The sequence below is a fragment of the Budorcas taxicolor genome, chromosome 11 (genome assembly GCF_023091745.1).
Source record: "Budorcas taxicolor isolate Tak-1 chromosome 11, Takin1.1, whole genome shotgun sequence".
Taxonomy (NCBI): domain Eukaryota; kingdom Metazoa; phylum Chordata; class Mammalia; order Artiodactyla; family Bovidae; genus Budorcas; species Budorcas taxicolor.
The window spans coordinates 86223218-86250528 of record NC_068920.1 but is presented as its reverse complement, the minus strand read 5'-3'; the positions used below and the strand labels follow the sequence as shown (position 1 = coordinate 86250528).

The following is a 27311-nucleotide window of genomic DNA, read 5'->3' as shown; positions in this document are numbered from 1 at the left end:
GCTAGCCAGGGCTCATTCATAAGGTGATGTTCACACTTCACTCTGATGCAGAGTTAAGTTCCTTCAGCTCTTCATAAACAGTGCAAACTAATAAGGTCTGGTTTTCAGTGGTTTCATCTCTGGATGCTGTAGTCATCATTTCTGATACCTAGATCTCGTCTAATTTTGTTCCACACAGCTAATGAGAACAGCAGCTGATACCCCTGCTATTATGAACTGGGATTTGTTTTTCACGATGAAGAGAAATACCAAAGTTGTAGACTTGGACATGTTTAAGGATCATTGTGTTCTCTTCCTGAAGCATAGCAATTTACTTTATGTTAACGTGATTGGTCTGGCTGACGATTCAGTTCGGTCTCTAAAGGTATGTTTAATTTTCAAAAGATAATACTGTTAATCAGAATACATGCCGTATTAACAGAGCATCAAATTTTGAATAACAGCAATGTACTTTTTCTTAGAAATTAATTTAAATAGAATTTAGTATAGTGGGTCTTCATCAGGTTTAGGAGGTTTATTTTGGAATTACTTTTAGAAGTCTTTGCTTTTAGTGCACTGAAAAATACTGCTGTATAGGATGAACTTCAGAAGTAGAGTTAAGTGCCATTGTATTTCTCTTGCTACATATCTCTGTATCATGTATCTTTGCAATCTGAGATATAGTCATAACTCAGGCCAGCTTGGCAGCTGGAACCTAACCACTACCTCCTTCTCCCATCCCAGACAGTAATCATGCCTCCCGTGTTTCTGCTGCAGTGTTTCGGCCACACTTGTTTGTGTCTGTATCATCTCTTTGCCAATTTTATCCAACTGTGAATGGTAACATTATTGCCCAGTTTTACAGCAGCATTAATATGTGAGTTAAGGTAACATGAACTGAAGGGAAGAAAGGAGGCCTCTGTTTTACTTGATGTGGAGAGTTGTATGACCAGCAAACAGGCCATTTGTATCTCCCTATCTATAGTGTTATGACAATTTTTGCTAAAATGCAATTCCAGTAAATTCACTGGATGCTTATTAAATTTTTACGTGCAGAGTTCTATATTGGGCTTTCTGGAATGGAAAGATAGTAAGTCAAAATACCTGGCCGTAGGAGAATACTATTTTTCATGAGATTAGACTTGTAAACAAAGATTAAGTATAGGATGGGTTTAAATAAGTGGGATCAAAAACATAAAATGTACCATGAGGCCTGGAGGGCCCAAGAAAACTTTAGGGGGTAGTAGAATTTGAGATAACCAAAGAAGATAGATAGGGTTTTGTTGGGTAGGGAAAGGAATAGTATTCTAGGATGAGAAAGTCCATCAAATGAATCTCTAAGCTGGAGAAATTAGGAAAATATTCAGGAAACTTATAATAAATCACTTTTATTGAAGCAGAACAAATTACTAGGGGATGAAGCTATGATTTGACATTCTTTGACTGTCAACATGATGAATTTATCCATAAATTATGAAGAGGGGAAAATTTGAAGTTTGAAGGCAGGGGAATAATTTAAGGAGCCATAACTTCACAAGGTTGTCTGGCAGCCACGTTAGAGTACACCGAAGCACCAAGAGGTGAGGGGTGTGGAGGTTAGTTCTGAGATTGTTACAGTGGCATAGTATCTAGACTAGAGATCTCTTCAGGAAAACTAGCGATGCCAAGGAAACACTTTCATGCAAAAACGGGCTTAATGAAGGAGACAGTATGGACCTAACAGAAGCAGAAGATATTAAGACGAGGTGGCAAGAATATACAGAAGAACTATACAAGAAAGATCTTCATGACCCAGATAACCATGGTGCTGTGATCACTCACCTAGAGCCAGACAGCCTGGAGTGCGAAGTCAAGTGGGCCTTAGGAAGCATCACTGCGAACAAAGCTAGTGGAGGTGATGGAATTCCAGTGGAGCTATTCCAAATCCTAAAAGATGATGCTGGTGAAGTGCTTGACTCAATATGCCAGCAAATTTGGAAAACTCAGCACTGGCCACAGGACTGGAAAAGGTCAGTTTTCATTCCAATCCCAAAGAAAGGCAATGCCAAAGAATGCTCCAACTACCTCACAATTGCATTCATTTCACATGCTAGTGAAGTAATGATCAAAATTCTCCAAGCTAGATTTCAACAGTACATGAACTGAGACCTTCCAGATGTTCAGGTTTGATTCAGAAAAGGCAAAGGCACCAGAGATCAAATTACCAACATCCGATAGATCATAGAAAAAGCAAGGAAATTCCAGAAAAACATCTGCTTCATTGACTATGCTAAAGCCTTTGACTGTGTGGATCACAACAAACTGTGGAAAATTCTTAAAGCAATGGGAATACCAGACCACCTTATCTGCCTCCTGAGAAACCTGTAAGCAGGTCAAGAAGCAATAGTTAGAACCAGACATGGAACAACAGACTAGTTCTGAATTGGGAAAAGAATACATCAAAGCTGTATATTGTCACCCTGCTTATTTAACTTATTTGAGAGTACGTCATGCGAAACGTAAAGCTGGATGAAACACAAGCTGGAATCAAGGTTGCTGGGAGAAATATCAATAACCTCAGATACGCAGATGACACCACTTTTATGGCAGAAAGCGAAGAAGAACTAAAGAGCCTCTTGATGAAGGTGAAAGAGGAGAGTGGAAAAGCTGGCTTAAAACTCAACATTCAAAAAAAGAAGATCATGGCATCTGGTCTCATCACGTCATGGCAAATAGATGGGGAAACAATGGAAACAGTGAGAGACTTTATTTTCTTGGGCTCCAAAATCACTGTGGATGGTGACTGCAGCCATGAAATTAAAAGACGCTTGCTTCTGGGAAGAAAAGCTTGACAAAACTAGACAGCATATTAAAAAGCAGAGACATTACTTTGCCAACAAAGATCTGTATAGTCAACTGCTGCTGCTGCTGCTAAGTCGCTTCAGTCATGTCCGACTCTGTGCAACCCCATAGACGGCAGCCCACCAGGCTTCCACGTCCCTGGGATTCTCCAGGCAAGAACACTGGAGTGGGTTGCCATTTCCTTCTCCAATGCATGAAAGTGAAAAGTGAAAGTGAAGTCGCTCAGTCGTGTCCAACTCTTGGCGACCCCATGGACTGCAGCCCACCAGGCTCCTCCATCCATGGAATTTTCCTGGCAAGAGTACTGGAGTGGGGTGCCATTGCCTTCTCCACTGTATAGTCAAAGTTATGGTTTTTCCAGTAATCATGTATGGATGTGACAGTTGGACCATAAAGAAGGCTGAGTGCAGAAAAATTGATACTTTTGAACTGTGGTGTTGGAGAAGATTCTTGAGAGTCCGTTGGACTGCAAGGGGATCCTACCAGTTCATCCTAAGGGAAATGAATCCTGAATATTAATTGGAGGGACTGATGTTGAAGCTGAAGCTCTAATACTTTGGCCACTTGATACAAAGAACCGACTCAGTGGAAAAGAATTTGATGTTGGGAAAGATTGAAGGCAGGAGGAGAAGGAGACCACAGAGGATGAGATGATTGGATGGCATCACTGACTCAATAGACATGAGTTTGAACAAGCTCCGGGAGATGGTGAAGGACAGGGAAGCCTGGCATGCCACACTCCATGAGGTCGCAAAGGGTCAGACATGATTGAGCTACTAAACAACATCTAGTGGCATAAATAAGAAAGAATGAGAACCTAAATAAAACAGCCAGAATTTCCCATCTACTTCATGAAGTCAGATTACCAAATGTAATGTCTGGTGTCTTAGAAGGCTGTATAAATGTTCTAAAACAAAAATGATTTGTAACTTTCATGATTACGTTTTTCTTTCTAGTTATGGTTGTATACATTATAAATAAATAATATTTAAATAAACAAATTATCCTTGAAAATAATCCACAGTCTGAAGTGAATAAATTAGGAACTCTTCTAGAAAGTCAATGAAAATATATGTCACTAGTGTTTTACAGCAGTGGGTTCTTTGGATTAATTACAAGAAATTTTCTCTGTGAACCTAAGCTCTGTGACCATAGTTTCTACACGTTAAATGGTACGCTCTTTATGCACACATCCCCCACCTATACTCACTGAATAGTGCCCACCAGTGACGTTGCTGTGCCAAGACCTCTGATTTTCTAAGGAATTTGCTCTTTCTCTCTTTCTACAATTACTCAGGAAAAGAAAGGCAATTTTCTTTGAAATATTCTGACTCTCAGTGCCATTCTAACATACCGTCAGCCTGCTTACTAGAGTTCTTTTAAAAGGTGTAAGAGGGATGTTAGTGGAAGGCTTGAGGCTGGACCCTGCTGCTCTGAGAGAATAAATTTTGATTTCTTTTCCTTTTTTCCTAAAGTTAACAATCTTAATCATAATAGCAGTGAGTCTCTCAGAGTAGGTGTGCGGGAAAGGTTTTGTTCTGCACAATGGTTAGCCTGGGAGCTAAAGTTAAAAACAAATTGTAAATGCTTTAGTGCTGCTGAGCTAGTTTGTAGTCCTGGAATAATGACTGTCGTCCCTGGGGCTGTCCAGCCAGTAGAGTAAGGGCTGCTGAGTAAGTTATTAAAACCACAAGTGAGAGGTCTCATGTTCTATGAGAAGAGAGATCTTGAAGGTATCTTTGGGTTCTGGAATCCCTACTTGATGGGCTGTTATTCTTAATCTTTTTGTTGTTTCGTTGCCCAAGTTTATATATCCCTAGATAAACTTTTTTTATTAAAGGAGATAAACCATTTTCCTGTACTTTTTTCTTATTTTTATTGGTCATTATTTTTTTTTGTTGTACTGAAGTAATCCTTAAATGAGGCATTAGATGAAAGTGGATAAAAATAAACTTGATATCTACATCATCTTGTTTGGAGCAGACCCAGAAATTTAATTAATAATACTTAGTGTCTCAATAAAGAGTACAGCTAACTGTTCTGTTCTTTAGCTCCCGCCTTGGGCCTGTGGATTCATAATGGATACAAATTCAGACCCAGAGAACTGTCCCTTTCAGCTGTGCTCTCCAATACGTCCCCCGAAATATTATACATATAAGTTTGCAGAAGGCAAACTGTTTGAGGAAACTGGGCATGAAGACCCAATAACAAAGACTAGTCGTGTTTTACGTATGGAAGCCAAAAGCAAGGTAAGTCTTTGTGATCCTCACTGTCAGCCCTGCCATTTACTGAAAAGATTCTGTTTGTTAATTATTAATGCCCCTGATGGGATTACATTATCACAGTTTAGTAAAGTGGATCTCACATTCCACTGCAAGACTCAAATCATTTTAGGAGGTAAATGGACTTTTCTTTAAACTTGAATACTCATGCAATTTTTTAAACATGGATTAGGAAATTTATAGCCAGTCTGAGTGCTAAGTCACTTCAGTCATGTTGAACTCTTTGCAGCCCTATGGACTGTGGCCCACCAGGCTCCTCTGTCCATGGCATTCTCCAGGCGTTCTCCATACTGGAGTGGGTTGCCATGCCCTCCTCCAGGAGATCTTCCCTCCTCCAGGGACTGAACCCACGTCTCTTACATCTCCTGCATTGACAGGTGGGTTCTTTACCACTAGCGCCACCTGGAAAGCCCTTTAACCAGCTTAGCAAGTCCTTGATATTGTGTATTGTGTATATTTAAATATTAAAAGTTGATTTAAAGAAAAAAATAGTTTGTGTGTCATTATGGCAAAAATTTTGACGGTAATAAGCAATTAGAGTGAACTAGACTAGGATAGTCCCTGCCTTTGTGGATATTAAATCTAGTGGGGAAGATGCAAGATGTTGAAGAAGTAATTTCTAATGTACTGATTGCTGCCAAGGAAGATGTACTGAGGACAGTGGAAACATGTGGTAAAAGGAACTTAGCTCATCTGCAGAAATGGGGAAAGCTTCTCTGAGGAAGTATTGTCTCTAGAATGATCAAGAGTTAAGCTAGGGGGCTACCCTGGTGGCTCAGTGGTAAAGAATGCACCAGCCAAGGCATGAGACACAGGTTCGATCCCTGATCCAGGAGTATCCCACGTGCCACAACTGTTGAGCCTGTGCTCCACAACAAGAGAAGCCTGCGTATTGCAACTAGAGAGTAGCCCCTGCTCGCCGCAACTAGAGAAAAGCCCACTCAGCAGTGAAGACCCAGCACAGCCAAAAATAAGAAAGTAAAGTTATTTTTAAAAAAGCTTAAGCTACAGAAACTTGCCTGGTGATCCAGCGGTTGAGATTCCACCTTCCAGTGCACGGGACTTGGGTTTGATCTCTGGTCAGGCACTGAGATCCTACATGCAGTGGGGCAACCAAGCCCGCATGCCACAGGGAAGACCAGTGCAACCAGAAAGAAAAAAAAAAACAGTTAAGCTAGAAAGGGGGAAGGATTATTTTATAGAAATTCACCTCTATCTTTTTATAACAATGAATCTTGCTGCTAAGTCGCTTCAGTCGTGTCCGACTCTGTGCGACCCCATAGACGGCAGCCCACCAGGCTCCCCCGTCCCTGGGATTCTCCAGGCAAGAACACTGGAGTGGGTTGCCATTTCCTTCTCCAATGCATGAAAATGAAAAGGGAAAGTGAAGTGGCTCAATCGTGTGCAACTCTTGGCGACCCCATGGACTGCAGCCCACCCGGCTCCTCTGTCCATGGGATTTTCCAGGCAAGAGTACTGGAGTGGGGTGCCATTGCCTTCTCTGAACAATGAATCTTACTGAGAAGTAAAAATTCATTTACACTGTTGTAACAAGTTGAGTATAATAATGAGGGGAAGAGTTCTTCCTTATTTGATAACACACTAGTGCCCCAAAGTGAAGTTTTCAAAATGAGAGTGAAAAAAATTAGAGTGGCCTGGTTATATTATTTTCCTTATGTAAACTAGTGCTTTTCCTTAGTTTCTGTAAGCAGGGTGACAACCAACATTTCTACCCTTTTTCTATGAAAGGAAGATCAGATATAGTTCATATTATCTTAATTTTATCTGTCCAGAGAACCACACTGAGGTACAGTTGTTTGACTTGAAAATAATTTAGATGTTAAAATTTATAAAACCTGAACCACTTTGAAACATTTTAAAAATAAAGTTAAATAGGTTGATGAAGAGGATGTGAGTGGGTGTTAGGTTAGTAAGAGATTTCAGGTTTTAATGATTCAGAATTCTGACAGTTGAGTACCAAAAATTGAGTTGTTTAAACTTCTTTAGTTAACATATTTGTATATATTCAAAGATAGGAAATGCCCATATATAACCTGAGGTATAGGAAGAATACTATGCTAATATATGTAACCTTGATAGTTATTTTGGTTTGTCCTGAAAGAAAAAAAATAGTTAAACTGAGTAGTGAAGAACTCGTTATAAAGTTACTTAACTGTCATGAAAAGCTACATTTAATAAACCATTTTCAAGCCAGAGTCTTACTATCTTTTCTAGTTACTCTAATATTGTGTCAGCAGCATAGCTGAAAATTAAGGACCCTGATGGACTTTGAGAGACCATAACTTTTTTGTCTTAATTAAATGAAGTTGCTGCTCAACATCAATAAGCATCACATAAAATTGGGGATGAAACTGTTTCAAAAGACTTCTTTACCTGCATAATACATCTTCATTTCCAGGATGGAAAATTAGTGCCAATGACTGTTTTCCATAAAACGGATTCTGAGGACTTGCAGAAGAAACCTCTCCTGGTACAAGTGTATGGAGCTTATGGAATGGATTTGAAAATGAATTTCAGGCCTGAAAGGCGGGTGTTGGTGGACGATGGCTGGGTATTAGCATATTGTCATGTTCGGTGAGTCATGTTTTGTGTGGCATATGAGGGCTGGAGCATCATCACATGTCCAGAATAACAAGATGCTGGGGAGCGAACATTGATTTGCTCATTTGCACTCCTAAACCTGTGCTAGTGGAACCTGGTTCACTAGCAGAACCCTGGGTCTGGGATTATTTAATCCCAGGAGCAAAAGGGTATCTTTTTAGGATTTTACACCGGATTTTTAGAATTTTTAGAATAGATAAACCAGCCTCTGTACTTAGCTACATTATTGTTTCCATTTCATTCTCCTGAGTTTGGATTTTTCTAAAATAGCTTCTTAAGCTGGACTCCCTTTTTTCCACTCTAATTTCCGTATTATTTTGCTGATTTCAAGACACAAAAGTATTTTGTTTCTGTTTAAATCCTTTACCACTTTCCCATCTCCACAAGAAAATCCACATCCTCCATATTAACACCCTAGTGATGTGGCTTACCTTCATGGTGGCGTCTGTCGGCAGCACCCAGATACGCCCTCCTCTCCAGCCACGTACCTCCTACAGGTGCAGCCTTTGCTGTATCATTTGAAATGACAGCCTCTGTGACCTTGCACATGCTGTGTCTTGATGCCTTCCCTTTCTTTTTGTTGTTCAGTTTCTCCATCGTGTCCGACTCTTTGTGACCCCATGGACTGCAGCACACCAGGCTTCCATGTCCTTCACTGTCCCCCAGAGTTTGCTCCAATTCATGTCCATTGAGTCGATGATGCCATCCCTTTCTTTGCCCTTCTGGGAACTCACACTCTTGCTTCAAGACTCAGCTTAGGTGTCATCTCAGAGCACTCATGTTCCTGACTCACATATAGACAGGTGGATAGTCTCTGCTCTGGTTCTGCTTCTGTTATAGCAGTGACTGTGTTGCTTGGTAGCTGTTTTTCCCCGAAAAATTATGACCTCCAGGACAGAGGATTTCTACTTGTTTATATTTTTAAGGCCTGCATTTAGCACAGTGCCTGGTAAATAGCAAGCAGGCACTCAAAGCATATTTGTTGAATCAAGTTTCGATTGTCTGCAACAGGGGTTGGCAAACTTTTTCTCTGAAGAACTAAATAGTAAACATTTTAAGTTTTGCGGGCCACATATGATCTCCCCTGCATACTTTTGGTTGATACTTATTTTTTTCCCAACCTTTAAAAATATAAAAATCCTTCTTAGCTCAAGGACCATATAAAAACAGGCCCCTGGGCAAATTTAGCCCACAGGCTATAGTTTGCTGACCCTGACCTATATCATTAATATTTTTTCCCCACTAAAACTTTCTTGCCCTTTAATTTCAGGGGAGGTGGTGAGTTAGGCCTCCAATGGCACGCTGATGGCCGGCTAACTAAAAAACTCAATGGCCTTGCTGACTTAGAGGCTTGCATTAAGACGCTTCATGACCAAGGCTTTTCTCAGCCCAGTCTAACAGCCCTGACTGCTTTCAGTGCTGGAGGGGTGCTTGTGGGAGCACTGTGTAATTCTAGTCCAGAACTGCTGAGGGCTGTGACTTTGGAGGTGAGTACTCCATCTCTACTGTTTACCAAATAGGGAGGTGTGAAGTAATAGATGCTCTAAGAAAAATTTCCTGTTCCAGTTTTACCATTGCATAGAAGTATAGCAGAGCTTTTAAATTTTAAACAGAGAATTGTAGCTATGGGAGAAGTTCCTGACAGTATTCTTTATTGATTTTTAAGGATTTCCACTAAAGGATATTAGTGGCTATTCTCATTGATCATTTTGTATCTGTAAGAGCATTTAAGAGTTGGTGGAAAAGTGGCAAAGCATACAAGATACACCGGATCTAGGAAGTCAGGCCGAGCACACTGACTCTGGAATGCGTGAAATCCTTTGGCTCTATTGGCATCAACATTTCAGTCCTGGATTTAGGGACTCTTTATTTTCAGATACTCCATTCTTATTAGTGGTCTTTAGGAGTAGTTTTTCTGTACTTCAGTTGAAATACTTTGACCTGTTCTGCAAAGGCTCTATAGTCTTTTGCTGGTGTCCAAAATTATGAAATTACAGCAGCTCATTCACCTCCACCATTCTGCTGCTTCCTGGTTAGTGTAGGGGCAGAGGACATTTTCCTCTTGCCTTCTAGGTTCTTCTGGGTGGTCTAAGAATTATATTGACACAAGGCAGATTAACAGAAGAAAATGAAACAAATTTAGTGACATGTATACATGGGAGAGACCCAAGGAAACTGAGTGACTCACCACAATGACCAGAGCTCTCACCTTAAATACTGTCTTCAGCTAAAGGTGAAAGAGGATGTTGGAGGCACTGATTCGGGACTACAGGAGATAGAAAGCAATTCACGTGGAGATGGAAAAGTGAAAGTCTGATAAACAAATGTTTGTTAGCAGAGACGAGGGAACACAGAGTGGACTCTGGTCTCTAAGCATTTCCCCAGTGCATGTCATCCATATTTATTATCTGGTGATATTCCTGTAATAGGCCCTCTGTCTAAATTCTTCAGGCAGTTATAGAAGAGGTCAAAGTTTCTTTCTGAGACTTTTTGGACCTTGACTATTTTCAGCTTAAAATAATCTGGGGGTGGCAAATTTTGTTCTTCTGCAGTAGATAACTCTAGAAGATAATTAGGATAGAAAAAGTAAATTATTTTCAGGGGTTTTTTAATTTTAATTTTGAGGGTGTAAGCTTGTATGAAGTAAATAAGTGTTAAATAATCTGACCCTGTAAATCTATTTTTAATAGAAATATTAAGTATAGAAGGGAAAAAACTCCATGCAAAAAGATAATAATGGCAGAATTATAAAGAAAATGTGACTAACTTCTGACTTTGAGAGATTACTTTGACTTTAGAAGTCAGAAAGGAAATCATCAGAAATGGGTGTATAAGGATATTTACCCCACATTGCTTGTAACAATGAAGACATGGAGTTAACCTAAATATCCAACAGTTCATTCAGAATTTGGGGCATATTATGTCTGATTGGTAAAACTAAATTATGTGGCTACTCTCACTCTGAGGCAAAGCTGGGACGGGACCTATCTGGCATCTCTACAGTGAGAGGCAGCCGGTGTCATAAGGTTAGGGATACTCTAAATGCAAAAAAGGAGCTCAGTCAAAGATATTAGACAGACAAAAAGAATTGCATTTGCCCAATGTACTTGCTTAATGTTAATAGAAAACAAAGCTGAAAAACAGGTTATCAGAAGATCATAATGGCTTCATGAACAAAGCAGCTGCCATTTCTTTTAACACTGGTTATAAGCCAATGAGTGATTTTCTTTTTCAACTTGGGTATTTTTCAGATTTCCTTCAGTTAGCATTTATTACCTTGTTATAATGTAAAGTGTCCAGCTGAGTTTATTCATGTGTTCTGGGAGTTTTATTTTTTATTGTGGTAAAATAACATAAAATTTGTCATCGTAACCATTTTTAAGTGTGTACATTTCAATAGTGTTAAGTACATTCACATTGCTGTACAGTCAGTTTCTGTAACTAATCTTGCAAACCTGAAACTCTACCCATTAAGTGGCAACTCTCCAACTCCCCCTTCCCCTAGGCTCTGGTAACCACCATACTAGTTTTCTTTGAATTTGACTACAGTAAGGTACCTCCTATATAAATGGAATCATACAATATAAGTCTCTTTACAAGTGGTATTTTTTTTTTTTACTTAGGTAATTTCCTTAAGGTCCATTGTGCTGTAGCAAGTATCTTTCTTTTTCAGGTTGAATCTCATTGTATCACTGCATTTATATTTTGCTCATCCATCCATCTATCAGTGGACCCTTGGGTTACTTCCAGTACTGTTGTGAACAGGGGTGTACTTGTCAAGACCCTGGTTTAATTTCCTTTGGATACACACCTAGGAATAGAATTGCTGGAGCATGTGGCAATTCTGAGGTTAATTTTTTGAGAAACCAATACTCTGTCTGCACCATTCTACATCCCCACTAACAATGCACAAGTGTGCCCGTTTCTCCATGTCATTGCCGACACTTTTTTTTTATAGAGCCTAGTGGATGTAAGGTGGCAGCACTTACTATATGAAAAAAAGAAAACTAAAAGCAAAAATTGTGAAATTGGAAGATAAACCTTTTGTCATTCAAGGAGTCTGAATACCTTAAAAGCCAGTTACAAATCTCAGGCCCTGGTTAGACTGGGTAATTAATCTGGCTCCTGGGAATGTACATTGCTCCTTGAGCTCTGTTCTCTCATGTCAGCATGTATATTCATAATGTATAGTATTTATCTGAAATTCATTTTACCATTTTATTAATTGAAGTTTACATCTCTCTGACTTTTTTTTTTAAGGCACCTTTCTTGGATGTTCTCAACACCATGATGGACACTACACTTCCTCTGACATTAGAAGAATTAGAGGAATGGGGGAATCCTTCATCCGATGAAAAACACAAGAACTACATAAAACGTTACTGTCCCTGTCAAAATATTAAACCTCAGGTAGTGAAAGGCAGTTGTAATACTATCCTGAAGTGACAGGGAAAATAATTAGAAGGACGTGTATCCAAGGTGAAGTAGGAATTTAGTAAGGCCTTAATATTGTTTCTCCTTATAGTACTGAGACACCTTCCAGCCCCTTCCCTGCTCATACTCCTTGTTTGTTTCCGTTTAATAGCTCAGGAGACTAGATTCGGTAAGATCAAGGTCTCACTAGTCAAGAAAAGGTTATTCCAGGTAACAAACAGTCTAGTATTGGGATGCTGTAAATATCAAAAATATCAAGTGAGGGGAAAAAAAATGTCTATCACTTAGGGGAAAAAAATAGAGATAACTGTTTTTCATAATCCATAAGGTAATTGGTTTTCATAATCCATAAGGAATGGGATCATAAGGAATTCTTTGTACATCTCTTTCCTTTCAGCATTATCCTTCAATTCACATAACAGCTTATGAAAATGACGAACGTGTGCCTCTGAAAGGAATCATAAGCTATACAGAGAAGCTCAAGGAAGCCATCGCAGAGCATGCTAAGGACAGCGGGGAAGGTAGGAAACCAGCGAGGAGCAGGGGTCGTCGCCGTCAGTGGGCTGCTCGGAGCTGCACCTGTCATGCTGCAGACCAAATCAGCCACCCACAATCACAGGCAAATCACTGTTATCCTGAGTTGACTGCCCAGTAGAAGCAAATGTAATGACTATGGCTGCCTTGCCTCTTTTTCAAAGGACAGCATTAAAAAGGTAGGCAAGGCACAAAGAAAAAAGTAAACTTAAATTTATCAAACATAACTTGGAGGTATAGTATCATACTATATCATACTATTCGTTCCTTTAACAAAATTAATTGAGCTATTATTCTTGGAATTCTTTAAAGTTTTTGCACTGGAGCTTCCGTGCCCAAAATAGCGGCTCTAATTTTCTCTAGATCTTTCAGTTGTATTAAAAACTCTTACCTTTTTTTCCTTGTCAAGACATGGGAACGTCTGGGCTCAGGGTGGAAAGAACTCACATATAAGTTTTCACACAGTTGCCTTCTATTCAGTTCCACATCTCACTCGCACCCATTGCTATAGCTGGTGTTTCCAAGTCACAGGGCTCTCAGATTCCACAGGACCCATTAGCTTCTTCCTAGGTCACAACCTTCTCCATGTGTCTTTCCATCCACCTTCCTTTGTCTGGGCCGCCTCCTCCATTTCCTGTTTCAGGAATTTGTTTTCTACTGCTCCCCACCCCATCCCACCCCCTACCTCTTCTTGTTAGTGGCGGTGGTGGTGGTTTATGCCTTTCTTCTTCACTGTTATGGAGAAGGAAGTGGCAACCCACTCCAGTATTCTTGCCTAGAGAATCCCGTGGGCTGCTGTCCATAGGGTCACACAGAGTCGGACACGACTAAAGCGACTTAGCATGCATGCATGCATTGGAGAAGGAAATGGAACCCATTCCAGTGTTTTAGAGAATCCCAGGGACAGAGGAGCCTGGTTGGTTGCCGTCTGTGGGGTCGCACAGAGTCGGACACTACTGAAGTGACTTAGCAGCAGCAGCAGCTTCACTATTATTTTAATAGAGTGCTTGAAAAGGAGAGGGGGTGAAAGGGTGGGTCTCAATTAGCCGAAACTCTTCTAATTGTTTCATATGTTAACTCTTTCAGGCTATCAAGTCCCCAATATTATTTTAGATATTCAGCCTGGAGGTAACCATGTGATTGAGGATTCTCACAAAAAGGTATGTTGTCAAGCCCCACTAAGGTGGTAGATCCCCAAGTAGTGATGTACTGTGGTTACACAGAGTTGTGCAGGCTACTTCACCAGCTGTTGGGTCTGTGGCTTAGACTTGGAAGAGGAGAAATGCTGAGTGAGTAAAGAGGAAAGTTTCCTGATGAATGAGCTCTGTCAGAGAAAGTAATGGAATCTGTCGTTGGAGCTTCCACCTCTGTGCCAAATAAAAAAATTCTCTTGCTGTAAGTTGCTGATTTCATAGTTACATGAAGATGGATAGACAAGGAGAGACTTGAAACACTGCAGTTTTACCACAAAGGCCTTCTAATTTTTTTTTTAATGCATTTCTTTTAGATTACAGCCCAAATTAAATTCCTGTATGAGGAACTTGGACTTGACAGCACCAGTGTTTTCGATAATCTTAAGAAATATCTAAAATTCTGAAATGCTGCTTTCATTGGGAACTGGAAACACACTGAAGTCTTTCATAGTCATATTTCCAATTACGTTCACAAAAGTGAGTTTTTTTAGTAAATAATTTTTTAAAAATGTTATTCTCCATCCAAATTTGGTTTCATAAACAGCTCACTTGCTTATATGAATGTCTCCACTGAGGCACATGCCCCTTAACCCAGGAAAGTAATTTTCTAATCATGCTGCATAGAAGCACATAGAGAAGGGAGTGAGGGAAGGGCTGCTGACAGCAGAAGTCTCCCCCTTCTCCTGTCAGAACAGCTTAGTTTTACTATGATTTTCTTTGAACAGTTTACACATCAAGGTCCTATTTCTGCTAGTGAAAAATTTTAGGCACTCTGGCAATTAAGTCATCCTCCAGTTTCTATACCTGCATTTTATGGAAGAAGGTAACGTGTTTCCCATTAAAATTCATTAGATGTTTCTAATCATCCGTGCTTCCCATTAAAATTCATTAGATCTTTCTAATCATCTGGAGTCCTAGGTGCTCTGATCATCTTTTATTGATGTTATTTCAAAAAGTTACAAGTACCTGCAATTGATCATTTTCTTTTAAACATTTTATTATTCTTGAAACACATTTAAGAACCTTCCCTAAAGCAGTTTCACTCAAGTTACAGAAATATATCAGAATTAATGGCCATTCGGGACTTCCCTGGAAGTCCAGTGGTTAAGTCTCCACTCCCAGTGTAGGGGGCACAGGTTTGATCCCGGGCCAGAGAACTAGGATCCTACATGCCACATGGTGCAGCCAAAAAAAAAAAAAAAAAAGAATTAATGACCACTCATGAAGTTTACCCAGAGCATGCTGCTATATGTGAAGTTACTGCAAATGCTTAGACTAGAACGGAATGACAGTGTCTCCATCTCTTTCATAGAGGTGCCTAACACAAGCTGTACAGTATGTTTAATACCCTGGAATAGCATGCCCGGTTGGAAACAAAACATCTATCTTTGAAAGCTGTTTGACGATGAAGGAGATTCCCAGTGTTGTATTCAAGGATGAGTCCTTCTCCACTGGCCAGTGTGACAGCATGCGTGTCAACTTCACGGCCACTGTAGGCAGAATTGGTACTTAACCTTATCCTCACTCTTGTGGGAATATTTGAAATCATTTCCTTTAGATTTAGCAGTGATGATTCTCCAAAATTCAGAACCATGAGGAAGACTTTGTTTATCCCATCCAGCTCTCTTGTGTACATGATAGAATGGTTGTCATTCCTCAAGTAGCAAAACCACCCCCTGCTGAGGAGCAGCTCATTGGCATGAAGCAGGCTCAATTCTTGATATAACTTCAGTGCTGATCTGGGCTGAGTCTTTTGGACCTATTTAAAAAAAAAAAAAAAGAATATTAACATAAATGTTTGATTCTTAGAGTATCAAGAATTATTTCCCAAGAAAACTTCCTTCAATTTTGTCCCTTAAAATAACTACTAAATTTTAAGTATGACTAAGTAGGGAAGCATAGTCCAAGGGGTAGCAAAGAATCAGACAGGACTGAGACTGAAGCGGATGGTTTATTTAGCTGCTAATAGCAACTACAGGTAGGGTTTCACCTTGTCTGGGAGTCCTTGCAGAGTGCACAGTTTTCTGCTACATTTTGGCCACAGCTGATTTGGATGTCAAATTTGACTCCACTAAATGTCCATATCTAATTTAACGGATATTTAACTTGCCCAAATAAATCCCTTAATGCTACATTTAAATGGCAGAAAAGCAGCCATCCTGGCCATGGACTCCAGGGACTTCTGTTGAATTGGGGTTTCTCTGTTCTCTTTTGTAGAATAATGTGTAGGTTGGTGTAACTTCAGGAGAGGCTAGTTATGAACAAAAAATTGCAAAAAAGGACGCAAAGCAAAATGCTGTCTGAAGTGAAAGAGATTGCACTACATTTTTTTTTTACCCATAAAAGTAATATATGTCCATTAAGATTGAGGTAAATTTTATAGCTATATAAAACAGACACAATTTAATGTTATGTTTTTCTTGTTTTTTTCCTTTAACATTTCAAACATCTTCTGTTATTAAATGTCATTTTAATAGCAGAATAATAATCCAGTTGAATGGTTATACTATACTTAACCATTTCCTTTCATTTTGACATTTAAGTTTCTAATATGCTTCCCCCAAATTTGCATTATTTATTTATGACACAAATATCAGAAAGACAATTACTGTGTCAAGGAGTATGGATACTTGATACATAATGCCAGATTTGTCTTCATATAATCTGTTACCAAGTCAGTGATAACATTCATTCATTATAGTCTTGCCAGTCATGTTGGCTTCAGCAGTAGTGGTGGTTATTTGGGGCAGGTGTCTAATGTGTGGTATTTAATAAATGTCCAAAAAAAATGTCTATTCTGTGTTTATCAGGTACAGAGGTATTTATGGTACATGCATATGGTATATGTATATGACTTGTCAACTTGCTGTTAACATTTTGTATAGCCTTAGATAATGCATGAAAAAGCATAGTTCAGTGCCACTTACATAAAAAGTGCCCAGTAAGTGTTGTTACTTTTATCTACTTGATTTACCACTTTCTAGAGGTATGTAATTGTGATTTCTTAGTTTCTCTTTGCAATTCTTAGAGTACTTGTTTTATATATTTTGAAGCTATTGTTAGATGCATAGATTCATGATTTATAGTGGAATGTTCTTTTATTAATTCTTGAAAACTGCCTTTGTCTCATAATGCTTTTCATATTGAATTCTATTTTGTCTGCTATTAAGTATTTCCCCACCTGCTTTTTGTAACTTTATTTTTTAAAATAGACAATGCATGCATACAATATAAAATTCAGCTATCAGAATAATATACAAATAAAATGGTTTTCTTCAACCTCTTCCCCTAGCTTTCTATTTTCTCTCCCAGAGATACACTCTTACTGTGTATATATTCTTCCATTTTATGTATCATAGGAAATGTTACATTCTGTACCTATGCAAACATAGGTAAACATACTTTTTCCTTCTTTACACAAATAGTGGCATGTTACCATTCTGTAGCCTTTTTTTTATTATTATTATTTAGTAGGTCAGAGGTCATCTCATACCAATCCACTCTGGATATGATTTTAATATGCATTAAAAATTGCATACTTGTCTCTTGTATAGATTAACTGTAATTGATTCAACTGGTTTTCTATTGATAAAATATATAAATCATTTCCAGAGTCTTCTGGAAGAGATATCTAGGAATGAAATTACTAAATTAAAAGCTATATGCATTTTTTTGTTTGGAAAGCAATAGTCAGCTGGCAATCTTTCTGGGCCCTTTCGTTTTAGCTATGTCTCTTATGTCAGATTTTGTCTTTGTTTTCTAATCCAAGAGTTTTTATCTTTTAATAGGTGGATTTAAGCCATTTATATCTGTGATTACCAGACATAATCCTGTAGCCTTATTTCATCTTTTATTTTAATTGCACTGTTGTTTTGTCTTCTTTCTTTTAGCTTTTTATTGGATCGCTTGGCTTTCTTTATGTACTTTTTTCCCCTTCTAATATCCTTTAAAAATTATCATTTATGTCTGTTCTTCTAATGGTTACCCTTAAAAGTGTTAATGACCATTTAAAAACATTTTTCTTAACACAGCAGTGCTGTTGAGTATAACTTCCTGCAGTGCTGAAAGCTCTGTATTTGTGCTGTACAATGTGGTAGCCACTAGCTACTGAGCACTTGAAAGGTTGCTCGTGTGACACAGGAGCTGAACTTTTAATTCTGTCTAATTTTAGTTGTCCCAGTGATTGGTGGTGACTGGACAGCTCAGCTCTAGAGTGCGTTACTCCGTCTCCATCCTTCCAAAGTGCATTGGCTCCTGCGCCGGTGGCTCACACACTCGCTGTCACACGCAGCCCTTCCCTGCCACTACCTCCCATAGAGAAATATACCACTAGCATTTTTACTCCGGAATACCTTGTTTTACATTATATATCAAAAATTATTCATCCTTAAATTTTGCTGATTCCTTTCCTCACTATATTTTATACATCATGTCTTCCTTTTAGATTCCTTTTGGTTTTGTTGGAGTCCCCAGTTTCTCTTTCAGAAACTGGCTATACATGGTAACACTTCTGTCCTTGTTTTTCCATTTTTGCTCTTGAATGCCAGTTTAAGTGGATATAGGACTCTTGCTTTAGAATCAAGTTTGCATTACAACTGTGAAGGTCATGTTCTACTGTGTTTTAGTATCCGGTTGAGAAAGCTGATGCCAGTTCAATTTTTAGTCCTTTTCTCAGGCAATCTGTTTTCAAGTTTGATTTCTTTCTGTGTATTTTTATGGTTTTCCCTTTTTTCCTCTCTGTTCTTTTCTAGAACTCACTTTTTGTTATATGTTAGAATTCCTAGATTTATTCTCCACATATCAAAAATGTTCTCTCTATACTGTTAACTTCTTTGCCTTTTTTTTTTTCATTTCCCTTGAAATATCAATATCTTTGTAGCTGGTTCTAATAACTCTTTTATGACTAAGGATGTTAATTTACAATAAATACCATATTTTATTGCCATCCATTTGCCATCATTTCATTTATAGTATTTTATATTTTGGTTGTTTATTAAAATACAATCATGTTGTGTTTAAAAAAAATCTTCTTTGCCTTTTTATAGTACACCCTGGGATAAAATCGTGCATCAGTTTTCCAGCACAGTAATTAGAATCTCTTATTTTATTGTTTATTTTGACAATATTTTTACATTTCTAATATATCAAATCACTTCTTTAAAAGAGTTAAGGGACTACATAAAACAACCTACCAGGGAAGGGGCGATTTTATGAGTAATGAAGTCTTATGTCATTATTTTCTTCGCTTTCTTCAGTGTTTTCTTAGTGCCTCTCATGGTCTTAATTGTTCTCAAATGTAGTGTGATTTTTGGTGATTCATTTACTTTTGTATTTGATACTCCATGTTTGCCTGTCTTCAGTTGCCTGTCTCTAGTAACTGCAAAAAACCACGCTGGAGGTAGGTCTGGTTTGTCTTTGGGGGTGTGGGGTTCTTTTCCTGCTTAATAGTAATCAAACCTAGAGTCCTGCCCTCCTTTTAAGGCCTCTGTGAATTGAGGAGTAAAAGCGCTCATTTCTGAGATCACTCCTCAGTGAATCCTCCCAGGGACATCACTAGAACTGGCTTTTCTTCTGCTGCTTCTCTTTCTTCTGTGCTTGCAGAAGTTTACCGCTGTCTCGGGCTTTGCTCTACTCATTCAGCGGAAGTCTGATCACCAGTCAGGCCCTGGGTTTCCTCCTCAGGCCGATTCTTGGGCAGCCAGTCACGGCGGCGCAGGGACAGTCCTGCAGTGCTCTCGCCTGTGCCCGCCATTGCTGTTTGCTCCTGTGTAATATTTTAGACTGGCTTCTGTGCTCTTGTTTCTCTGTAATCTTAACTTTACTTTCTATCTTCTGTAAATTAAATTCTCACCTTATTCTAGGGCTCTTCTGGAGGTGTTTTATTAAAATGGCATTCCCTGAGAGTTTTGGTCACCCAGATTATGATATAGCATCCCCCCAAGCATGACTCATGATCATTTTAAAGACTTGACTAATCTGACCATTACTGTAATTGGCATTTACGTTTTCCCATCTGTGCTGGTGTACCTTTTTACTTAGGATTTCTTACATATCAGATTCAGATTGGCCTGTGGGAGTATTCTGGACATTTGGACAAAGTGAACATCAGTAAGTACGCTTAATCCAAAACACAAATGTTAAAATACAGATTTTTGTGTCTCAAGGACCTACCTACAAATTTATCCCTGAGGTGCTTGGAGCCGTAAGTTGTGGAACCAGGAGAGTTTACTTGAAGTTCTATGTCAGAATATTCTGGGGAGTGTTTTCAGAATACTTAGTAGATGCTATAAAACTTGTATCCTAGTTTAGAGTGTGTTTTCCCATGAAAACACCTGAAACTATTTCATATTTTTCTGATCTGAGGAAATGTGTTTGGCTGTTTGCTGGAATTAATGCATTCCTGTTTAAGAAATCTGTTTGCTGAACTTGGCAGACTCAATCACCATGAGAACAGAAAACAGTAAAGGCCAAAGCTGGAGGGAATGCTTTTCCAGAGCAGCTCCTTCTAGGAATAATTCACGTCTTTAGTTTCTGTAGGTAAACAGCCTTGTCTTACGAATCTTGCCCTAGATTGATTTATCTACTTTCCTTCCTTCCTTTGGAGAGATAGGAAAGGAGAAAGGATAGTTGGCTTGCTGAAAGACCTCCATAAAATGTCCTTAATATTTCATACCTCAGAATCATTCCAATGATGAGTTGTATACCATCTGATAATGCTTGTGCACCACTTCGTATTTTCACAAAAAAACATGACTTGCAAACTCCTTAAAAATGATAACTACAAAAGAAGCCCTATATGATTGATTTAAAGAACACCAGTTAAGTTTTGAGACAACTCAAGGTGAGTGTAAGTTGTCAGCAAAAGAACTCATTTCCTGTCTCTGGAGTCAGCATAAAATTTTCATGGATACTTACATCAACATTCACAGTATGGTAATCTGAACTGGTGGGTAACCAGGTATGATTGCCTTCAGAAAAACCAGCATTTGAGCTATTGTCCCACTGCATTGGTGACTTTGAGAAAAGAGTACCCTATATCAAGACCATAAAGAAAAAAACAGTTATCTGGTTATTAAGAGAAATGTAATTTGGCCAAAATTTATTAGTAATAAGTATTTAATTCCCTAATTTCTCATCTAGTACTCAAATTCATTAGCATTCATAAGGAAAAGGCTTTAACATTCAGTAGTTAAAACCAGCTTTACACCTTATTGGAAAACAGTCTAATGACATCTTGAGTGTGAATAAACTACTAACTGAACATCAGTACATGCTTGGAATCTTTGCTGGTTTTCCCTAAAAATGAATAATGTCAGACTTCAAAACGTGCCATTTACAGACTCATTCTACTGTGATACAGCAATGGTGACTTCAAGTATACGGCCATGTACAAGTGAGCCTAGATTATATCCTTTTTAGCCTGGTTATTGCATGAGTACACACAAAAATTTAGGGGTTAAATAGAAAAGGTTTCACTTTGACCAAATATTAGGGAAATTGGATCTCACAATTTAAAGCTAACCATACAAATTACAGGTTCAAGATGATTTATCTGCTCAGCAACATAATTGTGAAATCCAGAGCCTCAAACAAAAAGAAAATTTAAACTACTCGGGCCTAAGGTTGTACATAACATTTGTTAACATAAAAGGAAGAATCTTGGTGCTATGGCCAAGCCAGATCTAGCAATACAGACAAGCACTATAATTGGTGTCCTTAACTCCATGTTTCAGGTAGAAGGCAATGAATAACATTCCAAACTCAAAACAGGACTTCTTAAATCTTAGTTCGCCTGAGAATTGGCTAGAAAATGTCGTTGAAATGCAGATGCTGGGCTCTACGTGAAAAACTCACTTGTGTGGCTCAGGGAGCAGCATTTTTGACACGCTCTCCAGTCAAGAAAAGCTGAAAAATTATCACTGCCTAACAGTAAGAAACAAAAGCTAAGTAATCATGATTTGGGTAGCAGAATAGAAATAGTAAATTCTTTGATGTGGCAATAAAATGAGGTGTGGTGCATGGTTAAGTTATATTAACTTACAGTATCATAGGTTTCGTTGAGATTTGCAGCTAAAATGTTTCTCATTCCAATTTCTTCCCCATAGTAAGTTATGGGAGTTCCAGGCAGTGTGAAAACAAGCATGTTCATGACGTTGACATATTTCTCTCCCAGACGAGAAGTCAGCCGGACATTGTCTGGTCCACCAGTCTGAAAGGCAGATACTTTTCAAGTGCTCTATATAGAGTTTTCTGGAAGGTTTACCATTTCACAAAAAGTTCACCAGACAGAAAAACATGGTTAACTATGGGTACCTTGTATCAGCAAACGTGAATTTGAGCCCTAACCCTGCTCCTTGGCTGTAAAATTGTGATCAACAAGATGATGGTAACCCTTTATTTCACGATGGTACCGCAAATAAGACGTAATTTATGAGAGTACCTATTAATACTTTCACACATTTGGATAAGAATACTGACAGGAATGGAAATATGTTTCCCCCTGAGGAGGGAACAGATGGAGGGACCGGGGTGAGGGGGAAGGATGGCTGAGACGGGGAGGGACAGGGGTGAGATGGGGAGGGACGGGTGAGAAGCCTTCTGATGTGTCCCTGTATATGTGTGAGATTTTTGAACTTTTCAAAACAAATTTAAAGTTAAATCAACTTTTACTTTTAAAAAATCTATAAGAAAAATTTTTATGGCGTTTTCTATTTAATATATTTCTTTGTTGGTGGTTTACTCACTAAGTCATATCTGACTCTTGTGACCCAATAGACTGTAGCCCACCAGGATCCTCTGTTCATGGGATTTCCCAGGCAAGAATACTGAAGTGCGTTGCCATTTCCTTCTCCAAGGGGATCTTCTGGACCCAGGGTCTGAACCGAGGTCTCCTGCCTTGCAGGGGGACTCTACCAACTGAGCTACCAGGGAAGGCCCATTTCTCTGTTAAATGTTCTAATTACATGTTTTAACAAGTCTTTCCATAAACCACAACTCAAATCTAGTGCATAAGCCAAGCATGGCACTTTCCTGTCCACAAGTACTTTCACACCTACATTGTATTTTGTTTACCCCTTCACTGCAGTCCTGTTGGGTACTACTATCTCCATTTCACAAATGATGACACAAGCTCGGAGAAACTGCATCAGTTATACAGGTCAGGGTTATAACACAAAACCAGCCTTTGAACTTGAGTCTAAAAATGAGAACTTAGTCATTATAATTCAGCGAAAAAAGGAAGTTTGCCTTTTTTTTCCCTTCAGATCTACTAAAACTCTCTTTACAATTACCCTTCTATAGATCATTGTAAAGTATTTTTCTATTTTTATGACCAGAAAATTAGGTTAAACTTTGCCACTGTTGATTCTTTTCATTACCGCAACAGCGTCTGACAAGGAACTCTATGATTTCTCAAGTCTTCTGGACCTAGAGCACTTTCCTTTTTCAGAACTGAAATCAAGATCTGCAGTGTACAGAGATCAGGGCTTCTCACAGCCCAGTGATATCCGAGACTTTCAGCATATGAAAAAACCAAGTGCTAAAACTCCATTATAAAATTTGTATAGAGGGGCACTTCTGGAGTGGTGGAGTAAGGACCACCAAAATCTCTAACATGAAAGCAAGAAGAATGCTGGCAAAAAAAAAAATCTACTTTTTCGGAACTTGGAAATGAAAGGCTTACAAGCAATCCAAGGAGTATTCAAGAACAACAGCTGGGTCTCACTAGGAGCAGTTAAGATTTGTGTCATTTTAACTGATCCTAATCTCATGCCCCTCCCCTCAGATTCAAGACAGCCTTGAAAACCAACAGTAACTGTAAAAACCAACAGCCTAGTAAGCTCTGGAGGACCAGAATAGAGTTAAAGTTCATCAAAAGCTCCATCTCTAAAGAACTGTCACTATTTAACCTTTTCAGCAGCTCACTTTTGGATGGATTTTTTTTTCTTTATCTGCTCTGACTCAGAGTGAGTATGCAGATCATTTTATCTGGAAGGCATTTGCCAAAAACAATTGATTACTTGCCAGAGGTGGGGTTACCAACCTGGGCCAAACAGAGACTGACCAGAAAAACTTAAAAGTTGGAAATGAGATGACCATAATGGGCTTTGAAAGGCTCTGACGTTTTCCTGGAATCTAGAAGCCTGCACAGGTGCCCAGGGAAACTCTAATCTCTCCCTGTTGGCCAACCCTGAAGCGCTAGCGAGAGGAGAATGGAGACCAAGGCAAAGTTGTAAGCTCCCTACAGGAGTATTGCAAGCATCCCTCCCTCCCCCGCTGCACTAACAGCCCCTCAGCAAATGCTGGGAGACTTAGTGGTTCAAGGCTTCTAAGGAATCTTAACAATCATTAGTGACCAAGCAGAGGCTTCAGTGGCCGCACACGACAAATAACACAGATTTTTACAGAATTAATCCACAAAAGTCAGTGAAGAAACAAACACTGGGGAAGGGGAGAATGTGATTTTCAAAATCTCTACATTGAAACATCCAGTTTTCAACAATCAGTAAAAGAATACAATACATGCACAGAACCAGGGAAGTATGGCCTTAGTGGGTAACGACTTTACTCGTATATGTGTGTTCAAAAATGTAAACCATATCTACATTACCATATCTCATACTTTAAAGTATGAGAACAATGCTTTATTAGATAGATACTATCAATAAAGAGAAATCATGAAAATGAACCAAATAGAAATTTTAGTTGATAAGTACAATAAATGAAAAGTTCACTGGAAGGGCTGGACAGATTTGAACTAGCCAAGGAATCAGCAAATGGGACAGATCAGTTGAGATTATCTGATCTGAGAACCAGAAGGAAAACAGTGAAGAATGACAAGAACCTGGTCAGGAGCTGGGATGGGCCCGACTCACTAAACCGTCACAAACTGAGGGGAAGGGGAAGGTCCCTTACAGACATGTGCCCCTTGTTTCAGAGGTGATTATGCAGTGTGCACACCAGTACCCTATGCTGAGCTGGGCATAAGGACTTACCATCCAATTAGGCCATTTTCCTTCTGGCATGTTTTCTAGCCAGGATGTGATAACCTCAGACACACTGTTGCCAGAAGGCTTGTCTAGTTTACTGAGGTAACTGTTGAAGGGAAAATCTGCTTCTTGGATAAAAGGCAACCCATAGTACACCATGGCCTCGGTGATGCTCTCTCCATGGGCTTCAGTCCCCATGAACCTGTAATAGTGAGAAGTAGTGTCGTCAGGGTCTGTGAGGAGACTGGGAAAGCGCTTTGCAGCTGCCATGCCTCATGGACAGGATGGGAATGAATGCACACTATTTAACCATGTCAGCTAGGGCTTACTAAGGAAGCAGAATCAAGCCAGATGAACAAGAAATGGCACACTGGGTCAACTGGCAATTTCTCAACATATTAAACTGAAAGACTAGCCTAATACTAAGTCATGTCTAAAAGAAACACATTTGGATCTCAATCAATACTGTTCTTTCTAAATCTAAATGAAACTCAGTAACTTCCAAGAAGACTTTTCTTTAGTAATTCTCATCACTCCACTTAGAACATACAGTATATGCCTGCACATAAGGTAAGGGGCTCACCCAAAAAACTTCCCCTTGTATTTGAATCCCCGTAAAGTCTCACTTTATTATTGGGTGCACTATCAGTTGTTGAAAAGCAGACACTCTTCAGGGAACACATATTTGCCTGAAATGACCCACATCAATGCTGGCTTTAGCTGTTTGAGACATTACATTGAATGGATCAGTAGACAGTATCTGGAGCTGGGGTGTTTCAGTTCTAATCTCATCTCTGTGATCACTGCCTGTGTGACCACTACCTGTATGTCCAGAGTCTCAGTCTCCTCATCTGTAAAACAGGGACAGTTATCAGAGGACCTACTTCAAGAAGTTTCTTGAACTCCTTTTCCATTGATTGTATTGGGTAATCAATATAAACACCACAAGAGTTAAGTTCACTGAGTGTTTATGATGTGCCAGGCATCGTTTTAAGTGCTTCACAGACATCTCATGTAATCTCACAACAACCTTATATGGCTGTCAGTTACCACTTTTTAGTTGATGAGAAAACTGAGACTTAGGTTAACTAACCTTATGCCAGCTCAAGGTGGCACAACTATTATGCCTGAGGACTCCACTTCAGGCCCATCTGATTCCAAAGTTGTGTTCCTAACCATTATGATCTATTAACAGCTTAGCTGGAACGTTTGCTTGCTAACAGGGCAAATAATAAAGACTAACCTTTAGATAATATATTATCTTTTAATTAATTTTCACAAAATTCCTATAAATACATACTGTGACTGCATCGTTTTACAAAAGAGGAAACTAAGTCAGCAAAGTTAAGCAACACGAGAGACTATAACAGGCCCTAGCATAACCGAGTTATGATGCACTGTTAATTACGCGGTTTGTTAAATTATAACTGGAACCTCTTGAGAATGCGGGATTGTGAGGGATAAAGTGCAGATCACACGCTGTGCCTGTGGTTACCTGTATCGCCCTGGCTCCCTGCTGTACTGATTCATGGTCTGCCGGAAGCTGCGGACAATGTCGTGCATTCCCACCTGTGTGGTGGTGAAGTCATGGTGCAGCTGCGAGTAGTGAGTGACCGTGTCCTTTGAAAACAGGACAGCATGGTTACCACAGCGTCACGTGTCAAATGCCCATAGCGGCCTCATGTGGACTGTCTCTTCAAAGGACTCAGACCAAAACACACAAGCTTAAAGACGGTCCTAAGGCTTCCACTGCGCAAGGGATTTTGTTCACGGAGAACACTCAATATTATTAGTGTTTCATTTTGTGCTTAACTTATTAACTGTAAATCTAGTAAACAAGTTAAATTTTACCAAACGGCTAAACATTGATTACAAATGTATTTAACAAAATCCTCCTAAACATTTTATTGTCCCAAATGCTCCACATTTTTAAAGGCAAACAAAAGAAATTATCTTAATGATTAGAGTACATTATTACATTTGTACTTTCTCTGCTCACAAAATTATTAATACCATGCATTTAAATTTGGTTTTTTACCACTTTTGTCCTTTATTCTTAAGTTATACTTTCTCAGGGTTTCAGTAGTTTTTCCTGATACTGATTTTGTGCTTTTCAAGGGTTATAATAATCTTCTAGAATCAAAGTAAGAGATTATGTCTCATACAAGCTCAGGTTATAAGTCCTGGGTTAGGACATGGACAGGCTAGACAGTCCATGGGTTGCCATCCTTTCATTGGACCCCTTTTTTATAACTGATTTTCTCTTGCTAGATCAAGTGAAGTTTTTTGAAATCTCCAATATCTTTGGAAGTTACATGCCCTTTAAGTTTTTCTTGGGTAGTATACAAAATCCATTGTTCTGGTCATTTGTCTTCAGTGGAAGCATATGCCTATCTTCTGACATAATTAGCAAGATTATTCTGGAATTTCTTCTCCAA

General features: G+C 39.0%; 2 protein-coding genes across 7 annotated transcripts in view; one reads left to right on the top strand and one right to left on the bottom strand.

Annotated features, from left to right (window-relative positions):
* PREPL (prolyl endopeptidase like) overlaps positions 1-18614 on the top strand; it is a 39908-nt gene extending 21294 nt beyond the window's left edge. For 4 of the 6 annotated variants that reach the window (XM_052647474.1, XM_052647472.1, XM_052647473.1 and 1 more), the window contains 8 exons: positions 179-364; positions 4872-5069; positions 7522-7697; positions 8995-9211; positions 11985-12134; positions 12556-12679; positions 13779-13852; positions 14200-17106. In XM_052647474.1, the coding sequence (XP_052503434.1) occupies positions 179-364; positions 4872-5069; positions 7522-7697; positions 8995-9211; positions 11985-12134; positions 12556-12679; positions 13779-13852; positions 14200-14289 (1215 nt within the window). In that variant the 3' untranslated portion in view covers positions 14290-17106. Of the gene's footprint in view, positions 1-178; positions 365-4871; positions 5070-7521; positions 7698-8994; positions 9212-11984; positions 12135-12555; positions 12680-13778; positions 13853-14199; positions 17107-18056 lie in introns of those variants that run through there. The other 2 variants (XR_008200096.1, XR_008200097.1) reach the window with 2 other exon arrangements.
* Positions 15204-27311, bottom strand: part of SLC3A1 (solute carrier family 3 member 1) — a 32671-nt gene continuing 20563 nt past the window's right edge. The window contains exons 6-10 of the mRNA XM_052648641.1: positions 26369-26493; positions 24880-25075; positions 21927-22094; positions 20801-20917; positions 15204-15644 (exon numbers count right to left, since the gene is read on the bottom strand). Coding sequence (XP_052504601.1) covers positions 15204-15644; positions 20801-20917; positions 21927-22094; positions 24880-25075; positions 26369-26493 — 1047 coding nt within the window. The remainder of the gene's footprint in view (positions 15645-20800; positions 20918-21926; positions 22095-24879; positions 25076-26368; positions 26494-27311) is intronic.